This window comes from Lissotriton vulgaris, chromosome 1_1 (genome assembly GCF_964263255.1).
Source record: "Lissotriton vulgaris chromosome 1_1, aLisVul1.2, whole genome shotgun sequence".
NCBI classification, from domain to species: Eukaryota; Metazoa; Chordata; class Amphibia; order Caudata; family Salamandridae; genus Lissotriton; species Lissotriton vulgaris.
This window is the reverse complement of record NC_141685.1, coordinates 1072573156-1072600355: the sequence shown is the minus strand read 5'-3', so window position 1 is coordinate 1072600355 and position 27200 is coordinate 1072573156. Positions and strand designations below refer to the sequence as shown.

Here is a 27200-nt window from a genome sequence, read left to right as displayed (position 1 = left end):
GGGAAGGCAAGAATGAGAAGCTTCAAAATGTATGGGCTCAGCAGCTCTGCTATCTTCTGTTTGTGCAGGCCCGTGGTATTCTCCAGTCCCGCGTGCCCCAGTGGAAGGAACAAGTGGACGCTAGCCGGACCCAGCCCGTGAACCACACTCCAAACAAGCCAAGCCCTGCCCAGGGCTTCACCACTAGCCATCCGGCTTCAGGACTACTAGAGGTAAAGTTGGTTGGGAGGGAGTAGGCGCAGGTCGAAGAAAAGATATATATGAACGAGAGCGTGCAAGTGAATCGATATAGAGGCAGGAGTCTGTTCTTCTGAACAAGTCAAGGTTGCACTTTGATTCACACCAAATTCTTGTTTTGAGTCTTAGAGGTCAGGATTTGCGGTTCAGAACACATTTTCAGTGGCTTTTTGTTTTAACTTGGGATTTACAGAGTTTTTATTTAGAGTTGAACTTTTGCAAAGTTTCATGTTCTTGCTTTTCACGAAATTTGCAAAGTTTACCTTCAACTATGCAACGTTTTTCTCCACATAGCGAGACCATTTTCACAACATATCGATGTCAGCTTCACTCTAAACAAACCCAGTCCAGCTAAGCTGGAAACGCACTTAGAATTCTTCTCTGCAATTTTTACCTATTGCAGACTGTACAATGTTTGCAGATTTCCCCCCTGCAGAATCACCGTTGCAGAGGGTTTCTGCACAGCTGCCTTGCACAGGAAATGTTCAGTTTTCAAAAAAATGCATCTCATGCAGAAACATTTTATTAGTTGTAAATAGGCATACATGTTATGTATATTGCTGCAAAAGTCATGATTTTCATACGAATTTGGCAAAGCGAAGTTGTGAAGTGCATAGACCTTTGCAAAGGATGCAATTAAAAGAAATTAGCAAATCCCTAGTTTTGGCATATCGAAAAATATAAATTCTCCAATCCCTTTTCACTTTTGCTTCCGAGGTTTTTACAGATGTCAGTTTGCTGTTTAATTCAGTTTTGAAATAGAAACTGTGCATTAGCAAATACAGGCCCAGATGTATCAAGATACCCTTTAGCGATTCTCAAATAGTGATTTCTAAGGAATCGCTATTTGAGAATTGCTAAATTGTATGTATCCAGAAATTCGCTATTTTTTAGCGATTTCTTAAAATTCCTTCATTTCACATTAATTTCTATGGGCCAGGAGGCCCATAGGAATGAATGGACTGTTATTCTCAATTTGCGTTTCGCAATTTGCTAATCGCAAATTGAGAATAATTTCAAGGGTTTAAGAGTGTAGTAAGGACACCATGCTGCACCCCTGAAATTGACATTGGTGCGCATATGGCGCACATACATGCCCTAATGGCATGTATGAGCGTCACATGGCACCTTTAAAAATTTCAAAAAGTGCTTTTTTAAAAGAATTCGCAAATTACCACCAACTACAAGTTGGTGGTAATTTGCGATTTCTTAGCCTAAATTCGCAAAGCTTAAATGCTACATACATAGCATTTAAGGAATTGCAATTTGCGATTCCTTAAATGCTTGCACAAAATTAAGGAATTGCAAATTTAGCGATTCCTTAATTTTGCGGTGCGATTTTTGGATACATCGCATTTGCCGATTTTTTGTTGCAAACGCTGCTTTTTTGCGATTCGCAGCGCTTGCGACAAAAAAAACGGATGATACATCTGACCCACAGTTCTTATAAAAAGGCTCTGTATGGCTAAATAGAAATGAAAAACATTTGACAGTGTAGAGTTTTAGACCTTGGGACTGTTTTGTGTAGTGCTTGGATTGGTCCTGTACTGGTGGATAGGATAGTGCACTACAGAAAGTGAATTTGGGATTTTAAAAAAATCATTTATTCATGTATTCTCAGCTCTCCATAATACTGACTTTTCAACTACAACAAACTTTTCCTTTCATTTCGCAGACCCAGAGACCTCTGGAGGAGTTTAATTCATTTATGAGTCGAAGCTCCAACTCTATCATCCAAGAGGTGGAAAGGGATGGACGGCGGACACCTGATCCAGACCGGAGAACCATGCAGAGGACATCATCTGTGGGTAAGAACCCCACTTTCACAGAAGAGGTGTTAGCACTTCTCAAGGCACAGGAGCAGGTTCCTCCAAGGCTTAGCCTCATTGATGCATCAGTTTGCAAGTGAGAGAGAAAGGTCAAGGACTGAGGGAGCATGGTGACTGAGTTTCTGTCCTGCCCCAAGAGAGGCATGTCCCCTCAGTGCTTGCACCCCAGTCTTCAAAGGCTTGATGGATAAGCCTAATGTGGACATTTGTGTGTTTCTGGCAGGTTCTTTGGCCAGTGACCAGCAGCGGTCTCGATCCAACTCCTTCGGCGAGGTCGCCATCGCTGCAGCGGTTGTTGCAGCCACTGGTGCCGATGAGGCAGGGGCACGGGTGCAGGCCCTGGTGAACCACTCCACCAGTGGCAACAAGACGCTGCTTCGCTTCAGCAAGGGGGACATCATCCAGGTGCTGGTTCCTGAGGCACGCAATGGCTGGCTCTATGGCAAGCTGGAGGGGTCAGCTATGTAAGTCAAGGTGTTCCTCCAATCTTCTGTCTCTGGTTGGCTCTTAAGAAACAGGCGGGGAGGCCAGTATGCAGGTAGCCAACCACAAAGGAGGATGAGACGTGGTTGCTAACAATACACATTTCTGTGAAATAGCTCCAATTTTGACCCTGCCTCAAAACTTGTGAGAATGTGGTACTACCTTGTAGAGAGATCGGGAACTGCTTTTAAAGCTGTTAGACCAAAACTGCCTGTTGGCTAGATTTGTGCTATAGAAATACTGCATGCATACTTACATACATATAATACAGTGTGGTGGGAGGACCTGGCATTCACCACTCCCTACCATGTCAGGAATCTCTTCCATACCATCTGCACACCTCATAAATACCCTGCTTTTCTGTTGAAAGGTGCAGTGTGGGCCCACCTTTGCTTTTCATGGTGTTCATTCTTCAGCTGGTGTTTCTCTTTTACACAATGCCACACTACACCTCATTCAGTTTACTTAACAAATTAATTAATTCCATTCCACGGCGTACACAGAGTATTTTTCCTGTGTATCATGTTTTCTTGATGCCATCTAACTACTTTATTGCATGCAAATAGCAAGCTAGAGATTGCTTTTCTTATGTTTGTGTGGATCTGTGGAAGGTGCCTCCCAGGCATGAAGGCAGTGAGAAGTCTTGACTGTTACAAAATCCTTAACATTACATTGTGAATCTGACCATCCATCTGGGTAGTCCTACTACTTCTTTCAAGGAACACACATTATGTTACATGACTTAAAGAAGCAAGCTTTGGCAAAGCCAATAGATCTTGCATTTGTTACCTATTAGCTGCACAGCATTTGCCAATGCTAGCACTTGCAACAGCCCAAAACAACAAAAAAAGGAGCAATGAAGTCCCCATTATTTTTGATGTATGCGTTCACATGTGTCATCATACAAGCGTTATTTTAATGAACAAAGGTCCTTAGCCTAACATTAGATAGTAAAAGTATTCCAACATAGACTTAAATAAGAACTATGGGTAGTCTTCCAATGCCCAGCCGTTTGGAGGAACATTTATTTTGACAATCAAGGAAAAATAAAATACAATAAGACACACAGAAGGATGAAGCATGGGCACAATCCTGTACCGGGAGTGAAAAGAAAAAGAATGAAAGAAAAGTAAAGTAACAGGCAAAAACAGTGGAGCTAATGGAGGCTTATCATATAATAAAGGTTTAAATAGGCTCTAGCCAGCAGTAACCACAACACACTTTACACAATGGATAAATTGCGGTACTGTTTAAAAAGTCGACGTTTCGATCCCTAGCTTCTAGTACAATGGGATCATCTTCAGGACCAGAATTAACAATTTGCCTGATATTGATTTAAGACGCCTGTGAAAATAAAGCAGGGAAAAGAAATAAACACAATAAGATAACCCATTCTGATTTTTAGTTAGCATATCAGCTTCATTTCAGAAAGATTGAAGTGCACGATCTGTGATTATAAATGGCATAGAGGAAAAAGGAACTTGTGTCAAGCGAGTATGGAAACGGTCTATAACCATGTGAAGTGACCAGCTACCAAGAACTGAGCTGACGCTAAATACAAAGTTCATATGGATGGCTATGGAGTGAAGGTGAAGGAGCAGCTCGTGAGAATGTTCAGAAATACTAATAAAACGTAGTCTGTGCGTGATACGATTGGTGAACAGTAATTGAAAATATTAATATTCAGCCATACCCAATGACTATGCGGGTTGGTCGTGGTAATTTAGAACCGTAGCTAAATACTCAAGGTGTGTACGCGGCGCAAGTGACAGTGTGTTAAGTGCAACGTAATTACAGCCGGATTTAAAAGAACGTGATAAGTCAATTTTGGGTGGAGCGGCATAACTATCAACGTAGTGATGGTCGGCGCAGTGGTTGTGTTATCGGCGCATTTAATAAAAGAAGGTGGGGGGGGGGCTGACCTTTTGGAGAGGGCTCGTTGTGTAGCCCCGTCTGGGATGTGCCAACCGTGATTGTTTTCAGAACACCTGGGGGAATAAGGAGGGAAAGGGTGATGACCAGGAGGGGTACTGAATTGGGATTCAACAAGTGTGACTTCGGGGGTGGGCCATATTACCTGAGGGTTAGGTTGGTAAATCATGGTCTTGAAGTGCACAATAAGGTTCTAGGTGCCCGGCCGGTCACGTAGTCAAGGCGATGCTTCAGCGTTTGCACAGCGAAATGGGCTTTAAATTCCAAGGAGCTGCTGAAACAGGAAGGGGTGTATTAATTAAAAAACCCGTATTTCGTGTAAAGCTCGATAGCGCTGGCAGTCGGGGTCACTGATGTGGGCTTACCTTGAGTGGAGTCTCCTGATACGACCAAGTTCTAAATAGCCAAACGGACACGTTGTTTGAGCTGATAGCTGGGCGTAGGGACAGCTACAATGGCTGTTGACTCCGGGGAGCTGCGGGAGCGGGAAAGGGGTATTATTAGGATGCTGGTAATTCGGATAATGCTCATGGTAAGCGAGCGGGTTCACCATTCTGGGATTACCTCAAGAAGAGTCTCGAGGCGTCGGATCTTATCGCATGATAGCTGGAACCATAGTAGACCAATGTGTGCCGCTTAAGTAGGGCAGCCGCAGCAGTCGTTTGCTGTAAAGGTAAACAAAGGACTCAGGGACAGGCTTCTGTACCAACTGTGGGGGCCATCTTGGAAAGGGGAATATCGCGTCCAGGTGGCAGACATCTTGAAGTGGTGAAGAGGATATCATGCACATTGGCAAATGCTTTTAAAATGAAATAATTGTGCTTTTTAAAATTAAATAATTGCGTCCTAAGTGCAGTAGTGCCTAAGTGAAGCAGCATATTTTGTGAACCACATGTACAGCACACAATTATCTTCCAAATTAATTTCATGTTTTTTACAGTTTGTCGACAAGAAAACAGTGGACCCAAAACAGAGTGGAAAAGTTTGGGTTTGCATTTTCCAATGGAACCAGTTAGCTACTTGCATAGCCATTGGACACTCAGTGCAGTTCTTGAGGAGGGGGCTTAAAGCAAATTTGTCCAATCCTCAGTCCTGTTAAGTCCATTTCTTATCGAATCGAACAGGATGATAGACTTTAGTTCCTCTTTGTTGAGCAATTGGGCCATATTGCCACCCCTTTGAGGTAGTTTCAAGACTTTAAGTACTGTCCAGCGTATATCGTCCTCGCTGTGGTTTGCATCAGAAAAGTGGTCAACAAGGGGTGCATTCGGTGTCTTACTTCTGATGCAGCTTCTGTGTTGACAGATCCTGGATTTAACTTTTTGCATTGTTTTTCCGATATATACCTTCTGGCATGGACAATGAATGAGATAAATCACATTAGATGTGTTACAGTTTGAAAATGATTGACAACTTACGGTGGTGTTATTAAACGTAAAGCTTTTGCCTTCAATTGTATACATGCACACATTACAGCCTCCACATTGACCAGTGATGGGGGACAGGCCCCACACTGCATCAAGAGTTGTAGCATTGGGGGTGATGGGTAACGCTGCTCTTACCAGATGGTCTTTCAAATTTCTACTCTTTTTGAATGCAAAAAGTGGTTTGTCAATGTACACATTGCCCGCATTAACAATGGGCCAGTGGCGCAGTGTCATTTTCCTCACTGTATTGGACACAGGGGAGAAGGTTGTGACACATGCTATTCTTTGCAACTCTTTTTTTCGTTTTGGAGTGAGTAGGACTTCTCTCGGGCTGTACCAAACTCGTTTAGAGGCATTTTTCACGATTCTTTTGGGGTAACCTCTGTCCTTTAGTTTTGTGGCAAGAACTTTTGCTTCCCTTAAATAGTCTTCCTTACATGAACAATTTCTCCTGATTCTAAGGAATTGTGAATAGGGCAGGGAGTCCCTTAGGGCCCTATGGTGGTTGCTGGTGTAGTTGAGAAGGGTGTTGCGCTCGGTAGGTTTGCGATAGAGGCGTGTTAAAAGCTCGCCATCAGAATGAAAGATCGTGAGATCCAGAAATGCGATAGAGTCATTGTCAGTAGTGATTGTGAAGGACAGCCCAGAACAATTATTGTTCATCCAATGTAAAAATTGGCATAGAACATCGACGTCTTGTCTCCAAATAATGAAGATATCGTCGATGTATCTACGCCAAAACACAATACATTACAAAAAAGGATTTGTTGGATTCAAGATGACACTGGTTTCCAATTGATCCATGAGAAGTACCGTTAGGTTGGGAGCAAAAATAGCCCCATAGAGGTGCCCTTGATTTGTTGATAGAATAGACTGTCAAAAGTGAAGAAATTGCGAGTGAGGCACAGTGTAGGAGTTGTAAAATGAAAGTACTGGGCACTGCATGTGGGCGTGAGTCCATTATTTTTTGTATCACTAATAGGGCAGCTGCTTGTGGTATGTTAGTGTACAATGACTCAACGTCCATGGTAAATAAATTCTCTGACATGGGATCGTAAGGGTGGTGCTCAATCAAGTTTATCATTGACATTGAGTCTCTCACATAGCATTTGGTGACTGGAACAAATTCTTTGATAAAGAAATCCACATATGAACCAAGTGGTTCCAAAATAGAGCCACAAGCAGAAACAATTGGGCGTCCTGGAGGATTGGTTATATTTTTGTGGAATTCTGGGAGTGCATATATTACAGGAGTACTTGGTGTTTTTACGTTTAGATAGTGGAATTATTTTTTGGAGAGGAAGTCAGCATGAAGACCCTCTGTGGTTATCTTCAAGATCAAACCCTGTATCTCTTTTGTGGTATTTGCTGCCAACCTCAAGTAGTGGTCTTTGTTATCGAGTTGGCATTGGATTTCTGCCGTATATACCATTTTATCTTGGAGCGCTATCCCTCCACCCTTATCAGCACTTTTGATTACAAGCGTATCATTAGATTTAAGGTAATTGACAGCTTGTTTTTCTTTTAGTGTGAAATTAAAGGGAATGAACCTTTTGTTGTTCTCTAAAGAAGATAGGTCCTTGAGGACCATTTTTTCAAACGTAAGGATTTCCGCGGGTCTCATTCCTGCAGATGGTGAGAAAGTTGATGGAGGCCGAAAAGGTGTATTGGCAGTATAGGCAGGTGTGGGATGCAACTGAAAAAAGGCTTGAAGGCGAATACGCCTAAAGAATCTGAGTAGTTCAGTTTGCAGTTCCATAAAATTGGTTGGGACTGTAGGGACAAAAGAAAGTCCTTTTTTGAGGAGCGATAGTTCGTCTTCGGCCAATGAGTGAGCGGAGAGATTGAAAATGGGGATAGCATCTATGTGCTGCAATTCGGGGTGCCCTGGCCTTACCATTGGTAGAAGTTGTTTCAGGTCTTTCGTTCCCCTGGTGGATTGTACCACCGTTGGACTTTGTTCACTCTGCCTCGTTGGGGTGTTTCTTTTTGGCCCCTGGATAAAAAAGTATTCTGATGTGCGCCGCCCCGTCTAGCAGGGCTGCTACCTTCCCCGGGGTCGGAACTATCTGATGAGTCGGCTGATGTGTCTGAGAAACCTACCAGGTTTTGTCGTCTATTATATCGTCACCACGGACGGTTGTTTTGATGAGTGGAGTAGGACTAATATAAATGTTCCTCTGCCCGGCTGGGCATTGGAAGACTACCCATAGTTCTTATTTAAGTCTATGTTGGAATACTTTTACTATCTAATGTTATGCTAAGGACCTTTGTTCATTAAAATAAGTAATCACCCGAGGTCCAAAGCTACTTATTCGGGTCCCCTTGTTACACTTCACTATCATACAAGCGTTAACATGAGTAACCATGCATGATTCTGCCTATGAAAGGATGTAAGTACAATTTTTTTAATTTACCAGTCAAAGATGGATCAGAAATAAATAATCAAAATCGAAGTAGTGCAGAAATGCTATTTTATAAAGCAGAAGGGCTGTCCCTCCCAAAAGATGTAAAACATGTTTTTTAAAAAGGATCGTCAGAGGTATGGAGAGGGTGTGGAGGAAGCAACGGGGGAGTCAGTGGGGGGGGCAGGGAAATTAAAAAATAAATAAAGCTGAGCTGACGAGGGGAGGATAGGAAATAAAGCACATGAGAGAGAGAGGAACACAGGACACCCGGGGGAGGAGCACATGAAGGAGAGAGTGACCAGGAGCATGGAGGTGGGGAAAGAAGCACACAACAGAGATCGAGCAGTGCTGTGTGGGCGAGTATTTGGCAGGGGAAAGGCACACAAGAATAAGAGCACAAAAACTCATGGCATGCTTATCAAAAAAGAAAAAGGTTGTTCCCTAAAAGTGGGCAGTGGAAGAATACAAGTCAGCTAATCAAAGGGATGGTACAGAGGATATGCTCCTGGGGAGGGATAAACACTAGACAAACAAAAAAGCCACTAAGAAGCAAGTAAATGTGAATGACAATAAAGTCAACCAATGGTAAGCAATGACCAGGCTGCTAGTCCAATGGAAGTTCTTAGTAAGCCCATAATAGATCTTTATGGACAAGACAGCTTGTGATGCATCCTAGGTGACACCAGATAAGGATTTTCTCAGTCATAACTGCAGCTTTGGCGTTCATTCTAGATCTTAGGCAGTTAACTGTTCTCTTAATATGGTCTGAGTAACAGCAAATTTTGACCTCCCCTTTTTTGTACAAACTCTAAATCATTCACTAAAATCCATGATTCCTGTAAAGTAGCCACAATTCCAGGAGTAAACTCGAAGTACTGCTGCTGTAGAGTCTGGTTCTCATCCCTGATGGCTGCATGGAGAATTGAAGGTTTGAATGACGCTCTCAGCGTTGCATAAGATATGGGACAGTGCCTTTAAATATTTTCCCCTAGGGCGTCCCCTCTGCAGCTAGTCTCTGTATCTAGTGCTGCCAGTTTCTGCTGCCCCTGTAGGCAATGAACTTGTCGCTCTTAATGGTTGGGATACAACACAGCTCTACAAATTAATTCACAACTTAAGCACAGTTCTCCCTGCATTCCTTATTAGACATTTAAATATATCATGTAATATACACATGCTTAATGGAGCAGTCCACTCTCTGGCCACATGGTGACGCCATGCTAGCACGAGTTACTAGACCGGCACATGTCACAAGAACGTCGGCCCCCGGGGGAAGTGGGGTCGTAGACCAGTCTTCCCCCAGGGATCTGCGCACGATGAGACGGAAGGATATGGTGAGAGGGGGTCAAGGGGTTGGGCAAATGGAGGGATTAGGATGGGTTATTAAGGTGCAGGAGGGGAGGTTTCAGCCTCTTCCTTCACCTGAAACTACCAAGGAGGGTTAAGTGAAGTTATTAACAAGTCATAAGGGCAGCGGTGCTAGTGAAGTTAGTGTGCCAGTTTAGGACAGCATGCAGGTCTTTTTGGGTTGGCAGTACTTTGGAGGGGTGGTGAGTCACATACAGGTGCATCCAACCCTCGGGGGGGGGGGGGGAAGACAGGTGACTGAGAGCGGGTGCGGGGTGCAAAAGAGCGATGGCAGGAAATTCAAGAGAGGATGTTGGAGAAAAAGTGAAGTAGAGAATGGGGAGATGGAGGAGGTTGCACAGTAGAAGGTTAGGAGTGCAACAGGTGTGATGGTTTGAGGATGGATGAGGTGAATGAAGTGGATGATGATGGAAAGTGTTATATTTGTATTGATGTTTTGGTTAATAATGTTAAATGTTACAACCATGTCCTAATAAAAATGACCTTTTACTCTTCAAGTAACAGCATGGAGTGTAGTTATTGCGGGAAAAGGAGAGGAGAACGGGGAGGCGCCATCATTTATATAGACAGTTTATAGTTTTATAGTTTGCGTAGTGGTATCTCTGCTTATAAATAATGCCACCCCCCCCCTCTCCCCGAGCTCAGAAGTAATAAATCCACAATCCGAAACGTGCCCACATTCTATATCATGCTGATGTCATGCCTCTTGTCAAAAGGCAAAAAATCTACATGCTTCTGAATTATTTTTAGAGGCCTTGCGACCACAGGGTCAAATGTGCCAGAGAGTGCAGTCTAGTACAGTTACAACGCCCCAGTTTCTATGACTTGGTTACATTTAGCAGAATTATGTTTTATCAAATTTTCTTAAAGTGGGGTTGCGCTCATTACTTTGGGGAGTTGGGGTGAGATTCTCGAGCGTTGGGGCACGGGGCCAGCTGGAACTGGGTGTGACAGCATCTGTGTGTGTCTCTAATGCAGGACTGGGTGGTTCCCAGAGGCATACGTGAAATTTCTGGAAGACGAACGAGATGAGGAGCTACATCCAAGGTAAAATTGACTTTTCTTTTAGGTCGCTCCCTCGTCCGTTCCATATATAACTTCTTTTGTCCACTCCCCACTTTCCTTTTTTAGCCTCTCACCTCTCTCAAATACCCTTGTTCTTATTTTATAGGCCCTCCTCACCCTCATTCAGTTCTGCTGCCCCCTCAGTCAGCACTGACCATGGATCTGAGCATGCCTATTTCCTCTCTCTCTGCAGGTCCTTCCCTCTGCGTGGCGCCCAAAGCGTAGGGACACTCCTGGACAACTCCAGTGATCTCCCAGTGGCAGACTACCAGGTCACTTCTGACGCCATGACCTCTCGGTCCACGCCAGCCTCCAAGGACAACAGCCGGCGTAGCAGCGTGGCAAGCACCACCTCCCATGGAAAGGTAAGCCGTATCCAAGGGGTCTCTCTTTTCACCTGAGTTCTCTATGGACCGCTAATTTGAGCCCCCTCTCCACGCAAGGCATTTGTACATTGGCCTTGTGCATAGCAAGTTCATCCTGACAATATGTAAGCCGGAGCCCACAGATTTCTCAAACATTCACAGCTGTACAGCCACCAAACCTTAGCTGCTGACACCACATTTTGATCTTAAGTCTCAAAGCAGATTAGTAAGGTTTGTGGTTGAGCCAATGAGACTGGAATATATTGGCTATATTAGTGTAGACTATATTATTTATGTATACAAATACACACATACACACACACATTAATATATAAACACACACACACATACAGATTGATGTAGCTGGATACATCTTTTTCCAATTCTTTCTAGCCATACTACTTTGGAGAACTGAAAAATTAGGAAATATTTGAGCATACAATAGCAAGTGAGACAACAAGGAAATCACACACAAAACTTCACATTTACAGAGCAAGGGTTCCATGGTTTGTACACAATTATTTTGGGTGGAGCAAACAAGGCAGTACTTGCGTTTGCTAAGGCTTGTCAATTTCGCAATAATTTTCCCCTTAAATATAATCTGTCTAGAAGAGTACCTCAGCTGCTTATGACTAACTACATCATGCACTAAGATCCTTTGGGGCCGTATTTATTTATTTATTTTATTTGTGTTTTATAGAGTGTGAACATGACCCGTTAGGGTATCAGAACACTTTACAGGGATAACAAGTTGTATACAAATAAGACGTAGGTAGGGGGTGGAACATTTGGGATCAAACCAAGTGCAAAAATGTTCAAGTCGAAATGTAGAGAAGCACTATGATTACAAGTGCGAAGGATTGGGAGGTGCAAGGTGGATAGCAGCCAGTCAGACCAAGGTGTAGTAGTAACAGAATAAAAACAAGGTCGCTGAACAGTGTGTGCAATGCAAGAATTATGAGAGGAAATTGCCCATTGGGAAGGTTATGGCTTCCTTTTTAAAACGTGCCAGAGATGGAATACTTCTGATGACGGGCGGGAGTGAGTTCCAAATTCTTGGTGCGGCCCCAGAAAAAGCACGACTATAGGTTTTCTTCTTTTGAAACAGGGTGGCTGGAGCAAGAGGTCTCTGGAGGACAGGGAGTTTCTGGCTCCCCCAGACACCAAAAGTTTTTGGGCGAGCAATACAGGGGATTTCGTGTGTAGAGCCTTGTGAGTGGTACATGCCAGTTTGATTTGGATTCTGGCTTCAAGAGGAAGCCAGTTCAGAGCTTTCAGATGCAGTGAGATGTGGTCGAATTTTTTTGAACCTGTCAGGAGTCTGGCAGCGGCGTTGAGGCAAGCTTGTAGGGTGGCTGTGGAGATCTTGGGTAGGCCAGAGAGGGTAAAGCATCCATATTCAAGTCTGGGGATAACTAGTGCCTGGACTGCCATTTTTAGGTCTGGAGTGTCAAGGAATGCTTTTAGTTTTATTAGATAGTTCAGGTGAAACCTGGCGGTTTTAGCCTTCGAGTTGATGTGGTAACCCATATTCAAGCTGCAGTCCAGGGTTATTCCGAGGGATTTGGCAGAGTCCACTGTGGTCGGTGGGCAGTTTAGAGCTGTGATCAACTTAGTCCATTCGTGAATGTCAGGGTTGATTTTGGGTGGGGAGATTAGAAGGAATTCCGTTTTTTGTTAATTTAGTTTGAGCTTGTTGGAGGTGAGCAATTGAACAGTGAACTTCAGAGCCTCATTCAGGGAATAGATCTCCTCCTCCGAAGAGATTTTGATATAGATCTGGGTATCATCGGCATTCATGTGGTAGGCGATATTGGCCATATAGTGCACACAAGATTTATCAAAAGGAAAAAGAAGATGTGCCTGGAATATGCAACAGGAAGAGGCTTTGGGTGGTGATCTCCTGGCCATAGGGAGGTATGATCATCAATGGGTACAACATACGAGAATTGAGGAGATTTACCAACATGTGACATAAGGGTGTCAGAAACGGAGACTCTTTGTGATGAGGGGGACCAGATAACCAAAACCCAGACATTTCACAAACCCAGCAGGTAGGACAATAATTTCATATCAAAGAATAGCTTAAAAGACAATGCTCACCAACACAAAAAACACAGACAACGAGACACTAAAAGGAATAAATTAAATGTAACTTTTACAGCAAGTATATTCTGTGTTAATTACATTAATTTCCTGAATGGCTGGCAACTAAACCTTCATTGGAACACAAAAAAAGCTTCCCTTTCTCTGTGTTTAGTCGATGTTCTCTAAAATCAGGGGCATGTGCTTAATTCAGTGAAAACTGCTGGGACCAATGATGGAATAAAACAGGTCTATCCCTTCTACTCCAATATGCCTGGTCACCCTACTTTTGAAGAGCGATTCACAGTCCTGACCTTGAAACCAGTACCACGATTCACAGTCAAAGAAGCGCATAATATTTCAGCTATAGATGAACACTCCTTTAATATCACTGCATGAAATCTGAGAATTAAGTCCCCACTTACATGCATATACACTCATTCACAAGGACCCCACTCGAGCATCCAAACACCCCTGAACATCTTACATATACACACATATATCCACCCACAGTAGGAGTCCTGAGTGTACCACGTCCTAACTGGGCAGAACTTACAAATGCTTAGTTAACTCGTCCCAGAGGCCCCACAATACCTACAACCACCTGTAATGAAAGAGCAAATGGAGAAAGGATGAATACCTGAAATCTAAGACATTTTTACTGGGGTCCCTGAAATGTATCCACGTCACACTGAACATGTGCATGGCCTAACCTTGCATGACTTATTTTGCTCCAGTGCTCACTGTGTGTCTGTACTCCCTCCACCCAACCACTTTTGTCCTGTCACTTTCGTCTTCTCTCCTGCTGGGCCCTACTCCTCATGTAACTCTCACCTATTCCATTGGATCCCGCTCATCTCACCAATCTCTTCCTTACCAAAATGCTCTTATTCCATGTACCTCCTCTCTCATGCCAGACCCTGTTTAATTTCTTTCTTTTTTAAAAAAACTGTTTCAATGGTTTTACCATATTCAATAAATGAAGCATGTCTTGCACATGCCATGTATATTTAATCGGTTGTATACAACATGCTGTCTTGTGCCTCCCTCCAGTATCCATCTCTCATTCAATTTCTCTCCCTCTTACAGGATCCACCCTAAACAGTCTCTCTTGTCTCTCTTATAGGATCATTCACATTCACATCCCATCTCCATCCTCTCTCCTCGAGGAACCATCTCACTGTCTCTCTCCTCTCTCCCGCAGGGTCCCTTTACCATTCTTCTCTCTGCCATGACATCCCAACCTGAGTTCTGGTGGCTCCAGAATGGCAGCTCCTTCTGTTGACAGGTGGACAGACCAAGTGTGCAGCTCTGCTAGCCCGCTCACTGGAGATGTCAGGCTCCACAAAGTCTTAGCCTACCTGGGGATAATAATTTAAAGGGCTTGAAATCATCTCTCTCCAAGCTCAACATGGATTTGGCACCATTATGGGTGCCATCCTCACCCCTAACACAGACAAAAATGTAATTACAGAAAAATACAAAAAGGGCGGTAACCATCTGTGCTGGTCATGTACCTTGGTCATGTAGATAATTAAGGAAACAGGGAACATGTACAACAGTGAAGCACGGATGGACCTAAATATTTCAGGAAAAGGCAAAGAAGAAGCATTCATGATTTGGGTAGTTACTTTTGCTTTAAAAATCAAAGGTAAATTGGTGAAAGTAGTGGGATTCAACTGCACTATTTCTCACACAAAGGCATGGGTGAGACAAGAGGTAGGGTACAACAGGAAGGCAAGAAAATAAGACAGGGTAAATTAGACAGAAGACACGATGGAGAGGCTGGGCAGAGGTGTTAGCAATGGCATCACCCTTCGAATTGACAAGGTCACACTTAAAAAATTTGGTCACAGTGATGCAAAGAAGGAAATGGGAGCAGGGATGAGGATTAATACAGATCTGCAGAGGAAGAGGGCACAGGGAAAGCGAGGGGATGTTTTAGATGAGTTTCACAGCACAGTATTTAAAATGCCAAACTACGTATTGGAAAAAACACAAATATTGGCGCATGATTGATTTAAACATAAAGCAATAAGAGTTAGTAATGAAAGAAAAGCCTGTAATGAGAGGCAAGCATAATTTGTGCGGAGACTGTTAAAAACAGGTAACGGTGCAGATAGGGTTTAAAGAAAACTAGATGTGGTGGCACCAGCAATGTGGATACTGTTTCCGTCAGGTGAAATAGTTGCTGCAGGTGTCCAATTCAAGAAACATCCCCTGAGAAAGGATATTGGGGACCTCTAGTCTGAAAGAATGTGCCTTGAGATCCAGCAGTGCAGTAAGGCCTTGGCATCTTCTTGGTGTCATATAGTGATGGTGGCGGAGAGTGGCGTGCTACGATAGTGCATGAAATAGAAAAGTGAAGAAATGGTTGGACTTCAGGGTAAAATACAACAACAGAGAAACATGGGAGAGCAAACAAGTTAGAGAAATATAGAAAGAGGAGAGAATAAAGGCAGGGACAAATATGGATGAGGAGAAAAAGAGGGGGGAAAGAAGACGCAACAGAAATGGAGACAGAAATAAAGGGGGAGACAGGGGAAACTGTTCCCAGAAATGGACCAAAAACAAAAGGATGATGAGAAAGTATCAGAAAGCAAGATAAACATACGTGAGAAAAACATTGAAGGGGAAAGAAAAAGAGAATAACACAGAGAGAAACAGAAACAAAAGAGAAAAACAGAGCAGTTAGACAATTCGGACACATAGACTGTAATGATTTCTCTTTAAAGAGTGATAAAATTGAAGAAGCTTATCAAACTGAAAATCCATCTGAGCCATCACCCACCACTAACATAAACCACTACTTCCGGAGATCACCTTAGCTCACGGTCATAGGAGTTGACCGAGCTCAGGGGCGTAACACAGGCCCCCGCAGCCCACGCGGTGCGGGGGCCCCTAGCTCCAACGGGCCCACTCGGCACTACACTCCGACCGGAGAGCTCCTGATTGAGTACCGTGCAGGGAGGCCCCCTCACTTTTCGTTACGTCAGTGACCGAGCTCAAGGCCTGGATAAAATAACAGGATGCGAAAATTAGCTAAAATGTATATATGTGTACACATATAAGCACACACATATATATATAAATATATAAATATATATATATATATATATATATATATATATAGATAGATAGATATAATTTCTAGACAAGGAAACCACAAAAATAAACAAGTAAATAAGGACATCTAAAAGGCAATAATAAATTAGAATATAAGTTGCATTACAATAAAGTAATGTACTAGAATACATTCAAGTGGATGCTTGACATATTTAATGGATGCAAAAAAGAAAGAATGGTCTTCAAAATAGTTTCAAACATTTAATTTCAGGTAAATCTACGCCATGAGGTCTTGGATCAAGTCTTCAAGATAGCATGTTATTCTGGAAAGCGCCACTGAGCTCTCTAAATACTAGAACGTTTTTTTGGAATGACTGGTTTAAAAGCATTGAAAAGTCTTCTGAATTGTGAAACTCTTGTGCTTTATGCTCCACTTGTGACAAAGCTTATAAAATTGCTCACATGGAGCACATTGTATACACGTTTTGGATATAGCAAAGTAACTGTAGTGTTTTTTTTTGGTACAGCAAAAAAAGAATGTAATTTTTTAAAGTTTCAGACACCACATTAGTATTTATTTCACTTTGTAGAACATAATTAAAAATGAAAAAACAACCAGGGGTCATATTACATAAAGTGCTCCCGGGGAGCAACAAGTGTTTGCACCCGCTTTGAGTGCCCTGGGTACTACAGAAGGGGCTGCAGACGCTTGTGCGGCCTCTTCTGTAATAGCAATAGCACAGGCCCACATAAAGGGCCAGCGCTATCTGCAGGGGGCGTTCCCTCACTTGCATGGGGGGTGCCTCATGCAAATGAGCTAATACTTTTGCCTCTGTGACCCGGCCTTATTACAGATGCAGGTGCAGAGGCAAAGAAGCTGACAATAGGTGCACTGACAGTGCGCCTTCTGAGAGCAGCCCTCTGCTCCCATGGACCCCCCCAACATACCCTTGTACGTGGGTGCAGTCACTGACTGCAGCCACCTACAAGGGGACCTCTAAACCCTTTTAAAATTGCAGGCAGGTTGCTACCAGCACTGTGAAAACATGGAGCGGCTTTAAAGCAGCCGCTGCGTTGTTCACAGGAATGCTCTGTCCACGGGCAGCACAAGCTTGCGCCTGCCTTGGAGGCAGCACATTCAATGTAATAAGGCACACTTGCCCTGTGTGGGCGTTCTCACTGGATAACTCCTTGAATGATACTGATAGTCCAGTGTGGCCACATCGTTTTATCTGCAGTCCCATTGTGGAGGCGCTTGCTAACAGATACAGGTGTTCCCTTTTCCCGATCAGGTAATATGGGTAAGCTGCATTCCCGACAACATTAGGAGTTCAATATTTGACTATTCACTCTTATTAATAGAATATTGTTTCCCTTTATCATAATTTCTCAGGCATTGATCCGAAAGTATACTTTATTGCTGGTGCGTGCACTCGGTTGCACGTTTCACTCTCAGGGATGAGCATTGTTCCCACTGGTTTCTGCTTCTTGTATTCTCCTGAGGGGCAAGTATGTAATTTCCCTTTTCACATACCATTACCAGTAAATTACTCTTCTTCCGCAGTCTTTCAGTTCTAATTTCCATTTCTTCCCTGTATGTTCCCCCAAGTTATCCTCTGTCCCGAAGAGACCATCTTAATTTCCACAGGGTCGAAATGGCATCGACAATACCGCAAATAAACCATTGCTGACTCATAGCACTATGTCACTGCACAATAGAGCTAATGTATTGTCCAAAAAACTGTACTTTATGGTTGTTTGCAAAACCAATACACCATCAGGCACATGCATCAATATTGCTTTTTGCGATTCCTTAATTGCGAAAAATAAGGAATCGCAATTAAGGAATTGCAAAATGCAATGCATCAAGAAATCGCTAAATAAATTGAGATTTCTTAATATTCCTTAATTGCGACTCGCAAATTGCGAGACGCAATTAAGGAATACCTCCCCATTCATTCCTATGAGCCTAGAGGCCCATAGGAATGAATGGTAAGACATTCTCAATTTGCGATTAGCAATTATCGAATCGTAAATTGAGAATGCGATTTCAAGGGTGCAGGGGTGTCCAAAGGACACCCTGTTGCACCCCTGAAATCAATCTGTGCACATATGTTGTGCACAGACATGCCCTAAGGGCATGTGTGTGCACAACATGAAAATTTGAAAAATGCACAAAAGTGAATTTTTCAACGTTTTCGCAAATTACCATGAGGTTCAACCTCATGGTAATTTGCTCCCCCTAATTGCGAAATCACAATGTTTTGAAGTTTCAAGCATTGCATTTAAGGAATCGCAAAATGCGATTCCTAAATGCAATCGCAATTTGAGAATTCGCAAATATTTGCGAATTCTCAAATTGCGAGGGCCTTCACCCTTCATGCATTCCAAAAGCTGATTTTGCGATCGCAAACGGACGATTTTTGCGATTCGCACCGTTTGCGATCTCAAAATCCTTTGATGCATGTGCATTGTTTTGTTATGGTAATTCATTTGGGGCTCACTATGCACATCTGGTCGTATTTTCATTTTGAATTATGTTCCACAAAGTGAAAGAAAATCTAATTTGGTGATTGAAACTTTAAAAGCAAGTACATTTTTCGCTGTATCAAAATACAATAGTTATTTTGCTGTATTATCCAAAACGTGTATAAAATAAGTTCCATGTTAGCTATATTGTAAGCTTCGCGCAAATCCCCAAGTTCGAATGGATATTTTGGGTTGCTCTTGTTATAATGAAGTGCCCCCTGTGGCAGTAGCACTCTGACTAGATGAAATGATTTGAATGCTTGCGATGGGCCACAAGCATCATGTTCTGTTGACCACCAGACAGGAAGATTTGGTCATCTGATTCAGAAAATCTGGCAAACCATCAGTATGGTTGTCGGGTATCACTGGAGCCAGGTTGAGGACCCGGCAAGTTTCAGACTCTAGGGATAACATCAGAAAACCTATAACCATAGCAAGCTGTTTGGACGAGGAAGGACACAACAGGATAGATTTTTGAAAAAGGGTACCATCCACCAATGGACTTCTATTCTTTAGACTCTTTCAGGTGTTCTTCCTGACCTGGGCTGATGGACACCAGTGAGGAACGGAGGCAGAGTTTACCTCTGTTTGAGGAAAAAAAAGGATTAACCTTCATACAGGAGGTTAGCTTGACTGAACTCATCTGAAATACAGCCACTAATTCACCAGTCCACGACAATAACCCATGCGTTAGTGGAGAATTCCATTCAGCTGTACATTCCTACAGGCTGACCCTGTATAATTCCCTTTGTGGAAGGCTAAACCCACTCTCCTAAAGCCATCAGCAACTTCAGCAACACAGGGCGTCGTTGAAACTTCTATGGGTGTTAGCGACTTATTAGATGCTTCATTGATTGAATAGCTAGGGTCACCTGCAAGGTTTCATGTATTTACAATAGGAGCCTGCACTCATGGGCTTATCCAAGACAATGTTAGAGGCACACAAAGTGAAAAACAAATGATAAACTAATACCTAGGAAAGCCTGGCCACTGATTCACAATCTCCAAGGCGACTCTGCAATGCCATTTATGAAAAAACAAAGGCCCATGCAATTTGTGTACAGGCACCAAGTGCCTGCAAAAGGCAATGAAAAAAGAAACTTAGAAAAGCAAAACAGTGTTGCGCGCAACGCTTAAATTAATCCTAGGCAGTGGTAATCAGTCAAGGCCACATTCCGGTTCATATTGTCATTGCCCACTGTTCAACTCCAGGCAGACAGTAGGTATATGCAAATCACAACTTATCCAACTCCCATAGGTACACTCCTGCTTACAAACTGCCACGCCAAGTCTCCTGCAGATGGGAACACAAATACACCAAGGCCAGTTCCAATCTAGTTAGACCACATTAGTGTGGTACCGCTTGAGTCCAGTGTCACAATGAGCACCAAACTCACATCTGGGCATACCTGTTACACTTACGGTGCAACTTAGATCGACAAAAAAGAGATGGGTGGATTGTGCAAATTAATCTCAACCATTGGTCCTTAATTAACATTCTCACTATGCAACAGCAGCTGAGATTAATTCAAGCATTTTATCCAGCATTATTTCTCTTTTTTAGGTCTGGAGTTTACCCAGACCATTTGCTTTTCCCATCAAAATTCTTTAAAATTACATACATATAGGTCCAGATGTAGTAGCACTAGTCGAAAATACTGGTTGCAATTTGTTACTAGTATTTTAGCGACTAATGTGGTATTATGGAAACCGACCAATGTTCTAATAGGTCAGTATGCAAAATACTGATAACTAGTGGGTTGCAATTGGACTTACCTCATGAATATTAATAAGGTAGGTCGGAAAGTACGACCCACTAGGAATCGCAGCGGCGTAGCAGGGGGCCGGGAAGCGGTCTGCCACAGGCGGCACGAGTTTTGGGGGCATCGGCCTCCAAACTACTGCACTTTCATGCGTCTGCCGCAGGAGGCAACACAAAAAACAGCCAGCAAACCCCCCCATGCTCTTTCATGCAGCTGCCTGTCAGCAAAAGCTGTGGCCGCAATGGGTAGCACAAGGGCTAGCTTCATCACTGTGCATTTAAGGGCTTGTATATAGAGCAATTTTTTCAATTTTGTTTAAATGCAGCCCGTTTTTCCTAAAGGGAAACAGGATGAGTTAAAAATAAATAAAATAGTAACATTTTTTAATAGTAGGCAGTGGACATTGGGACCACTGCCTAATCTTGAATTTTTTTTTTCACATTCACAAAGGGGAAGGTGGTCCCTTGGATATCCCTTTCTATTTGGGAATGCCTTATCCCTACCTTCCAGTAGTTGGTACTGTATTAATGTTTTGTGACAAGATTTCGGTCATAAAACATTAATACATAGCCACATTACAGCCCTGTACACTACTCAGATAAATGTTACAAATTGATTGCAGTGGTATATAAAAATATTTTTCATAAAACATAAGATTCAGAGCAGAGAGAGGATTCAGTGTGGAGTTCCTTGCTCCTTTGGGGGCACTGTAAGGGAGCAATAAAGTGTCCCCACCCATAGCAATACTCCACACACCTCAAATAAACAGTACATCATGGAAAATAGGGGACTCAGTGACAAAAATGTACTGACACAGTGATTGTTTCAAAATATAGATATGACACAAATGATGCCATCAATGAGAAAGGTGGTTGTTACTCTGTTTAAGGAAGATTTCTATACTTCGAAGGTAGGAACACCTTTAGTGTGAACAACAAAATGAGCACAAGCATGCAACAGTAGAAGTGTTCCCAGCGTAGGTCTAAGAGGGCCAAATCCATGCCAGATGTTTAGAATATCCACATAAGATATAACTCAGCAAAATTAAAACATGGAAAGTGGTCATCTTGAAAATTTAGGTCTAGCCCCCGTGGCCCAGCATTGGATGCATCTGGAATCGTACATTAGCTTGTAAGAACACAAAGGTTCCTTATTTAGGAGTATAGTTTGATAAACCCACAATGTACTTACACCATCACACTGAAAGGCCAGGCATGAGAATTGCTGGAGTTCTTTGTAGGTTACAGGAAACCAGAAGTCTAACAATAAAAAAATACTGATAAAGAGTTACTACCTGTAGCAGGAAGTCTCCCAGTCTTCTCTGTAGATCAAGAGTAAACTTTCAGGCACTGAAATTGAGTGGGCCAGTAAATTACAATCTCTTTGTAAGCCCGTTTGCAGAGGTATCAGAATCCAGAGAACTGTAGTAAGTACTACACTTATTCCCTGGTTGAAGTTCAGCAGGTCAGAATTTGCTGTGTGAGATACAATAAGTAAATCCCAACACATATACAATTTTGTGTTGAAATAACCAGATTTGGTTTGTAATTCATAATTTCCCAGAGAAAATAAGGGATATTTACTGCACCAGATAAATTCCCCACCTTATGGCATTGATAATTACTGGGTGAAAAACAATACCTACACGTTCCCGGCTCACTCATAATCAGTCCTAAGGCAATGGGCTCAGTCTTAGGGCATTTAAACACCCAATTTCAGTGGGACAGACATGAATATTGAAAGATCCTGTATAACGTCTCGCTGGGCTCATGTAATCCGTCCAAATTTGCCACCTGGGCTTAAAGACTTGTGTACCAGGTCTCTGAGTGAATTGACTGTGTGCAATAGTTGAATACTCTAATGGGTACAACAAACAGGTCAATTCTGGGCCTTTCAGGACTGAATAAATGTTTCAGCTCTAAATTTCACTCTTCCACATCTCTTGACATCACAGAAAAAGGGGATGAGATAGATTTTGCCTCCAACCCCTCTCTAACTTACAGACCAGATAAATGCCTGGGAAAAAGAAAAATCATCTTAAGGCCCTGGTGATAACTGGGAACACAATGAGAGGGAGTCAACCACTAGGTGTTCAGGCTGCCATCATACATCCCTCAAAAGTATTAGAGAAACATTGGGGGGGGGGACAGAAAGAGGAGACAATGTGAGCGAGGAAGTGCAAAGGAGGAACAGTGCAGGACAGAGAGTGAGCACTGGTTTGGGTGAGGCTGCATGCCGTGATCTGTAGTATTTCTAGCCTCTATGTGATGCCACATGCCAGGAGATTTGTTTTCTGCATGTGGCATCAACACAGACTTCTGGTGGCAGGATGCTTGCTTACCTTGCACGTATTGCCTAGCAATCCAAGTGCCATAATTGGTCAGTAGTACATCATACATTCACCATAGTTAACCCACATCTGCGATAAGCGGGTGTGTACGGTTAATCTGAGCATTTTCCCCTTCAGATATCCTTTATTGAGCATCTACTGTAATAAATTACATTTAAAGCTTAGACCACATCACCTGATGATATCTGACCAATTTTTGCATCTTCTGCCCCTCGTTTGGTGTGATCCGACTGTTTGTTTTACCTAACAAGGTCTGATAACATTTCTTTCCCTAAACTCGTCTTGTTACTTTTCTTCATTACAGTTTTCGGATCACCCCCGTGAGCTCTTCCCCAGGTACAGTTGTCCTACAGGTCATGGGTTGTGATTGGCGTGGGAGGATATGGTGTAATGAGCACAGGGGTAAGGATGGGGAATGAAGCATGAAGAAGGTATATGGCAAGACTGTGCGAGGCCCATTGAGGTTTGAATGGTCATACATTGATTAAGCAAAGATGGATGAGTGGTGGGGAGTCAGGTGGCATGAGAAACTGGCTGGGTGCATGAGAAACATGGAAGCATTAGTGGCAGCCGGACATAAAGAATATGTGGATATTGGGCATAGAACCACGTGGGTTGAAAGGAGGCATTGGAGCCTGGAGGGATGAGGGGAGTAGATTGTGTCAAGAATATATAAGAGCCCGGGGCAAACACCAATATGATTATGTGTAACCTACATCTTAATTGCAGGGTACAGATTATTATTAGCTCCAGATATACTTGCCTCCATGTAACTTAGTGTTTAAGTCAACGTGGATGCAATATTATTGCCATGTGATATAAGTATATCTGATAAAGTGGCTAAGTAGGTGTGGTACAATGGGCATGGTGGTATAGTTTTTTGAGGGCATGAGGTAGTGATGTGCTGTGGAGAAGAAGGTGTGGATGATGTCCAGAGGATAGGGAGGCCTGACCTATTGCAAAACATGGCAGATAGGGACCTGAAGGAGTTGATAAGTGTCATAAGGAATAAGGTAGCATTTAGGCCAGGAGGGAGAGATGACAAGAGTGACAAGGATGAGGCGTTGCCACGAGAGGTTCATAAAATGTGAGAACATGGGGAGAGGAGGTCAGTGCAGGACACCTCTATTCAGCGCAAAGATTCTTATCTCCCATCCTTCTTTTCTCCTCCAGGGGCACCAACCCATTTGCCACTGTCAAACTCCGCCCAACAGTGACCAATGACCGCTCTGCACCTTTGATTCGGTGAGTGGCGGACTCAGGGTGCTTCTCCTGGGCACCATGAAGGAGGGCATTTGTGCAAGTTCCCCTCTATCCAGGAACCTGAACTCTCTACTATCCAGGAGCTATAACACCCCATCATCCTTTTTCCCAGAATTAACCACTGTGCATGATCCAGAGGTTTCCACGCTCCACAATTCTCACATTCAGGATCCAGAACTCCCAACTGTACATTACCCTGAACTTTGTACTGTCGATGATACAAAACTCTCCACTGGTGAAGATTGAGCCTGACTGCAGAGTATCTAGAACTCGCAAAATGTCAAACTTTCTGTCATTGAAGATGCCGAACTGTCCATCATCCAGAACTCTCTGCTGTCAAGAATCCTGAAGATTACACACCCTACAATTCTAAACTGTCTGGGAACCAAAATGCAGAACTCCTCATTTTCCAGAAAACCAGAACACTCCACTTGTAAGGCTATGGAACTCTCCATAATTATAAAAATGTTTGCATCCAGTATCCTTAACAGTCCATTATCCAGAACTTGCATCTCTTCGAGGTCCTGATCTGAGCTGACCATTATCTACAAACTCTCCACTATCCAGGACCCCAAATTCTCCACTTTACCAGATTTTTATCCCGGGCCATCGAGGATCCACCCAATTGTTAGAAATGAATACAAAGACCCTTTTCAGACTTCAACTCAAGATTTCCTTCCTCTAAAGGATAGCTTCTTCAACTACTCTCAACACCAAGATCTGGCTACGGATATTTCTCCAGCTCTTAATATTGGCCACTGTGGTCTAGCAGAAGCTTGGTGGTAAATTTGGAGCTGTCAATATGGAGTTTCACTTAGATTGTAGTCAAATGCAACCTTTTCTACTTTTCATTGGACTATTTCCACTTTGTATATGTTTCTTCAGGTTTGTTCCTCTGAACATGGTAGTGCGGAAGGGTCACAATACCCCATCTTGAAAAGCGTTAGCTTAGGTTTTTGTATGTGTCCATGGCTGCCCCACCCTCAGCCCTATAGACCTGCATCAAAAAATCCTCAGCTACTAAGCCCTTCACATGAGGGGTCCTGGCTCCCCTTCTACAAAGAGGCACCCCCATGTAAAAAGTAAGCTAACAATGTAAATTACAACCCCTTTTTCATGTGTTACAGTAATCAGCAAAATCAACCAGTATAGTGCCAACCGAGCAAAATCACAGTTATGAATATGAGTTGTTTCTTTTCTGTTGCCTCCAGCTTTCTATTTCTCTGGAAACAAGTGGCCATTACAAGGCAATACCATAGCAAACGTATTAAAACAGATTGTGGAGTATTGCAATTTAACTACTTCTTTACCACATCCGCTGGTCAGGATCTCTGAATAGAAGACTGTTGCCTCTCCTTTATAAGCTAAAATGCACTACCATTTGTGTCAAAGTTTGTCTTTGTCACAGTAGACATCACCTAACCTGGGGATTCGATATCTCTGGTTTCATTAGCATTTTCCCATTGATGCATGGTCATCTGGCATCATGGGCCGCTAGAGCAATTCCAATAGCCCTGTACATTTCCTGGGTGGGCTCCTATCCCCAGGAGCATGGCTACCAAAGATGCTGCTAGCATACAGAAATCTGTGTTCCCCTGTATCCTACGTTGATATAGTGGTTCTCTGAGAGCCATGGAGTAGTGCAGGTTTTTTCTGACTCCCATGAATAATTCCTTGCAAATTAACTAGTAAGTGAGCATCAGTAACATAGCGAATGCTAAATAAAAAGGGAGGATAAAGTGATGGATAAATGCATGAATTACATGGCAGGCACAGAAGTTAATACAATTGAAGTACATACATGTTGTTGCTACTTTAACCGCATCGCTGTGGCGGCTTTTCCCGCTGTGTGCGGCAATTTTCAAAAAGCCGCATTACATGACGAGCTCAGCTCGTTATCAGCACACGACCACCGTAGCTGATGACGAGCTGAGCTCGTCATCAGCAGCGAAGAGGTTAAGAAGCAGCTGTCTTGAGCAGTTACCATTTTTTGTTAGGTGTAATTCCAAAGGCATATGGACAGAGCTGAAACTCAGTAGCTATGTCGTGATCAGCTACTCTGAGCTGCAACTTAGCAACTGTTTTACGTGAGTTGAGTTGAAACTCAGCAGTGTTTCTGTGATTAGATTGTTTTGTGTGAGCCGTAACTCAGTAGTTGTTTCGCGATTAGCTGTTTTTGTGTGAGCTGTATCTCTGTAGCATTTTTGCGACTGGCTCTTTTTTGTGAGGTGTAACTCAGTAGCTGTTTTGGAATTCGTTATTTTTTGTGAGGTTAAACTTAGTAGCTATTTTGGGATCAGGTGTTAAGTATTGTAACTCAGCTGCTATTTTGCGTGAGCTGTAACTCTTAACTCTTCAGTGACTAGCTGTTTTTTGAGAGGGGAACTTTTTTGTGATTAACTTATTGTTTTGAGCTGTGAATCTGTAGCTGTTTTGTAATTAGCAATTTCCCCAGAACTTTAATTCAGAAACTATATTTTTTGATCAGCTGTTATGTTTTAGATTCAATACAGCAGCTATTCTGTGAGAACAGTAACCCATTTGTAATTGTGTAACTCAGCTCGAAGTAGCTCTACTTTGAGCTGTAACTCAGTTGCTTTTTTAGTAGCCCTTTCGTTGAGCATTAATGCAGTAGTTATTTTGTATCAGATGTTAACATTTTTATCTGAGCTGTAATTCGGTAGCTATTTGGTCTACGTTATAATACAGATGTTTTAAATGGGTTTCTTGAGTCTTGTTCCTCTCAACATGGCGCAGTAGAGCAGCTGTACGGCATCTTTAACCCTGTAATTGATATATTGCACACCACGAACAGAAACAATCTTCTGCTTTCCTTTGTCTCACCTTCCTTGGGGTTAGCATCAGTGTTGATTGGGAGCTAAAGCCAGCCGTGGAAAATGTGCTCATAGCCACCCCATAGTGTACCTAGTGAGTAAGTCTGATCATCTGTAGGAGTTTTGGGAGGAGGGTCCAAGTGTCCAGAAGAAAAGGATTTTCTTCAGTGCTACTTTGCCTGTCTGGACAGATGTT

The 27200-nt window shown here is 42.8% G+C and overlaps 1 protein-coding gene across 1 annotated transcript in view; it reads left to right on the top strand.

Annotated features, from left to right (window-relative positions):
- The window catches only part of BAIAP2L2 (BAR/IMD domain containing adaptor protein 2 like 2), a 179030-nt gene extending 152952 nt beyond the window's left edge, over window positions 1-26078 (top strand). The window contains exons 8-14 of the mRNA XM_086963230.1: window positions 69-212; window positions 1913-2045; window positions 2290-2530; window positions 10663-10731; window positions 10943-11114; window positions 23212-23243; window positions 24081-26078. Of these exons, the coding sequence (XP_086819356.1) occupies window positions 69-212; window positions 1913-2045; window positions 2290-2530; window positions 10663-10731; window positions 10943-11114; window positions 23212-23243; window positions 24081-24156 (867 nt within the window). The 3' untranslated portion in view covers window positions 24157-26078. The remainder of the gene's footprint in view (window positions 1-68; window positions 213-1912; window positions 2046-2289; window positions 2531-10662; window positions 10732-10942; window positions 11115-23211; window positions 23244-24080) is intronic.
- The last annotated feature ends 1122 nt before the right edge of the window (window positions 26079-27200 follow it).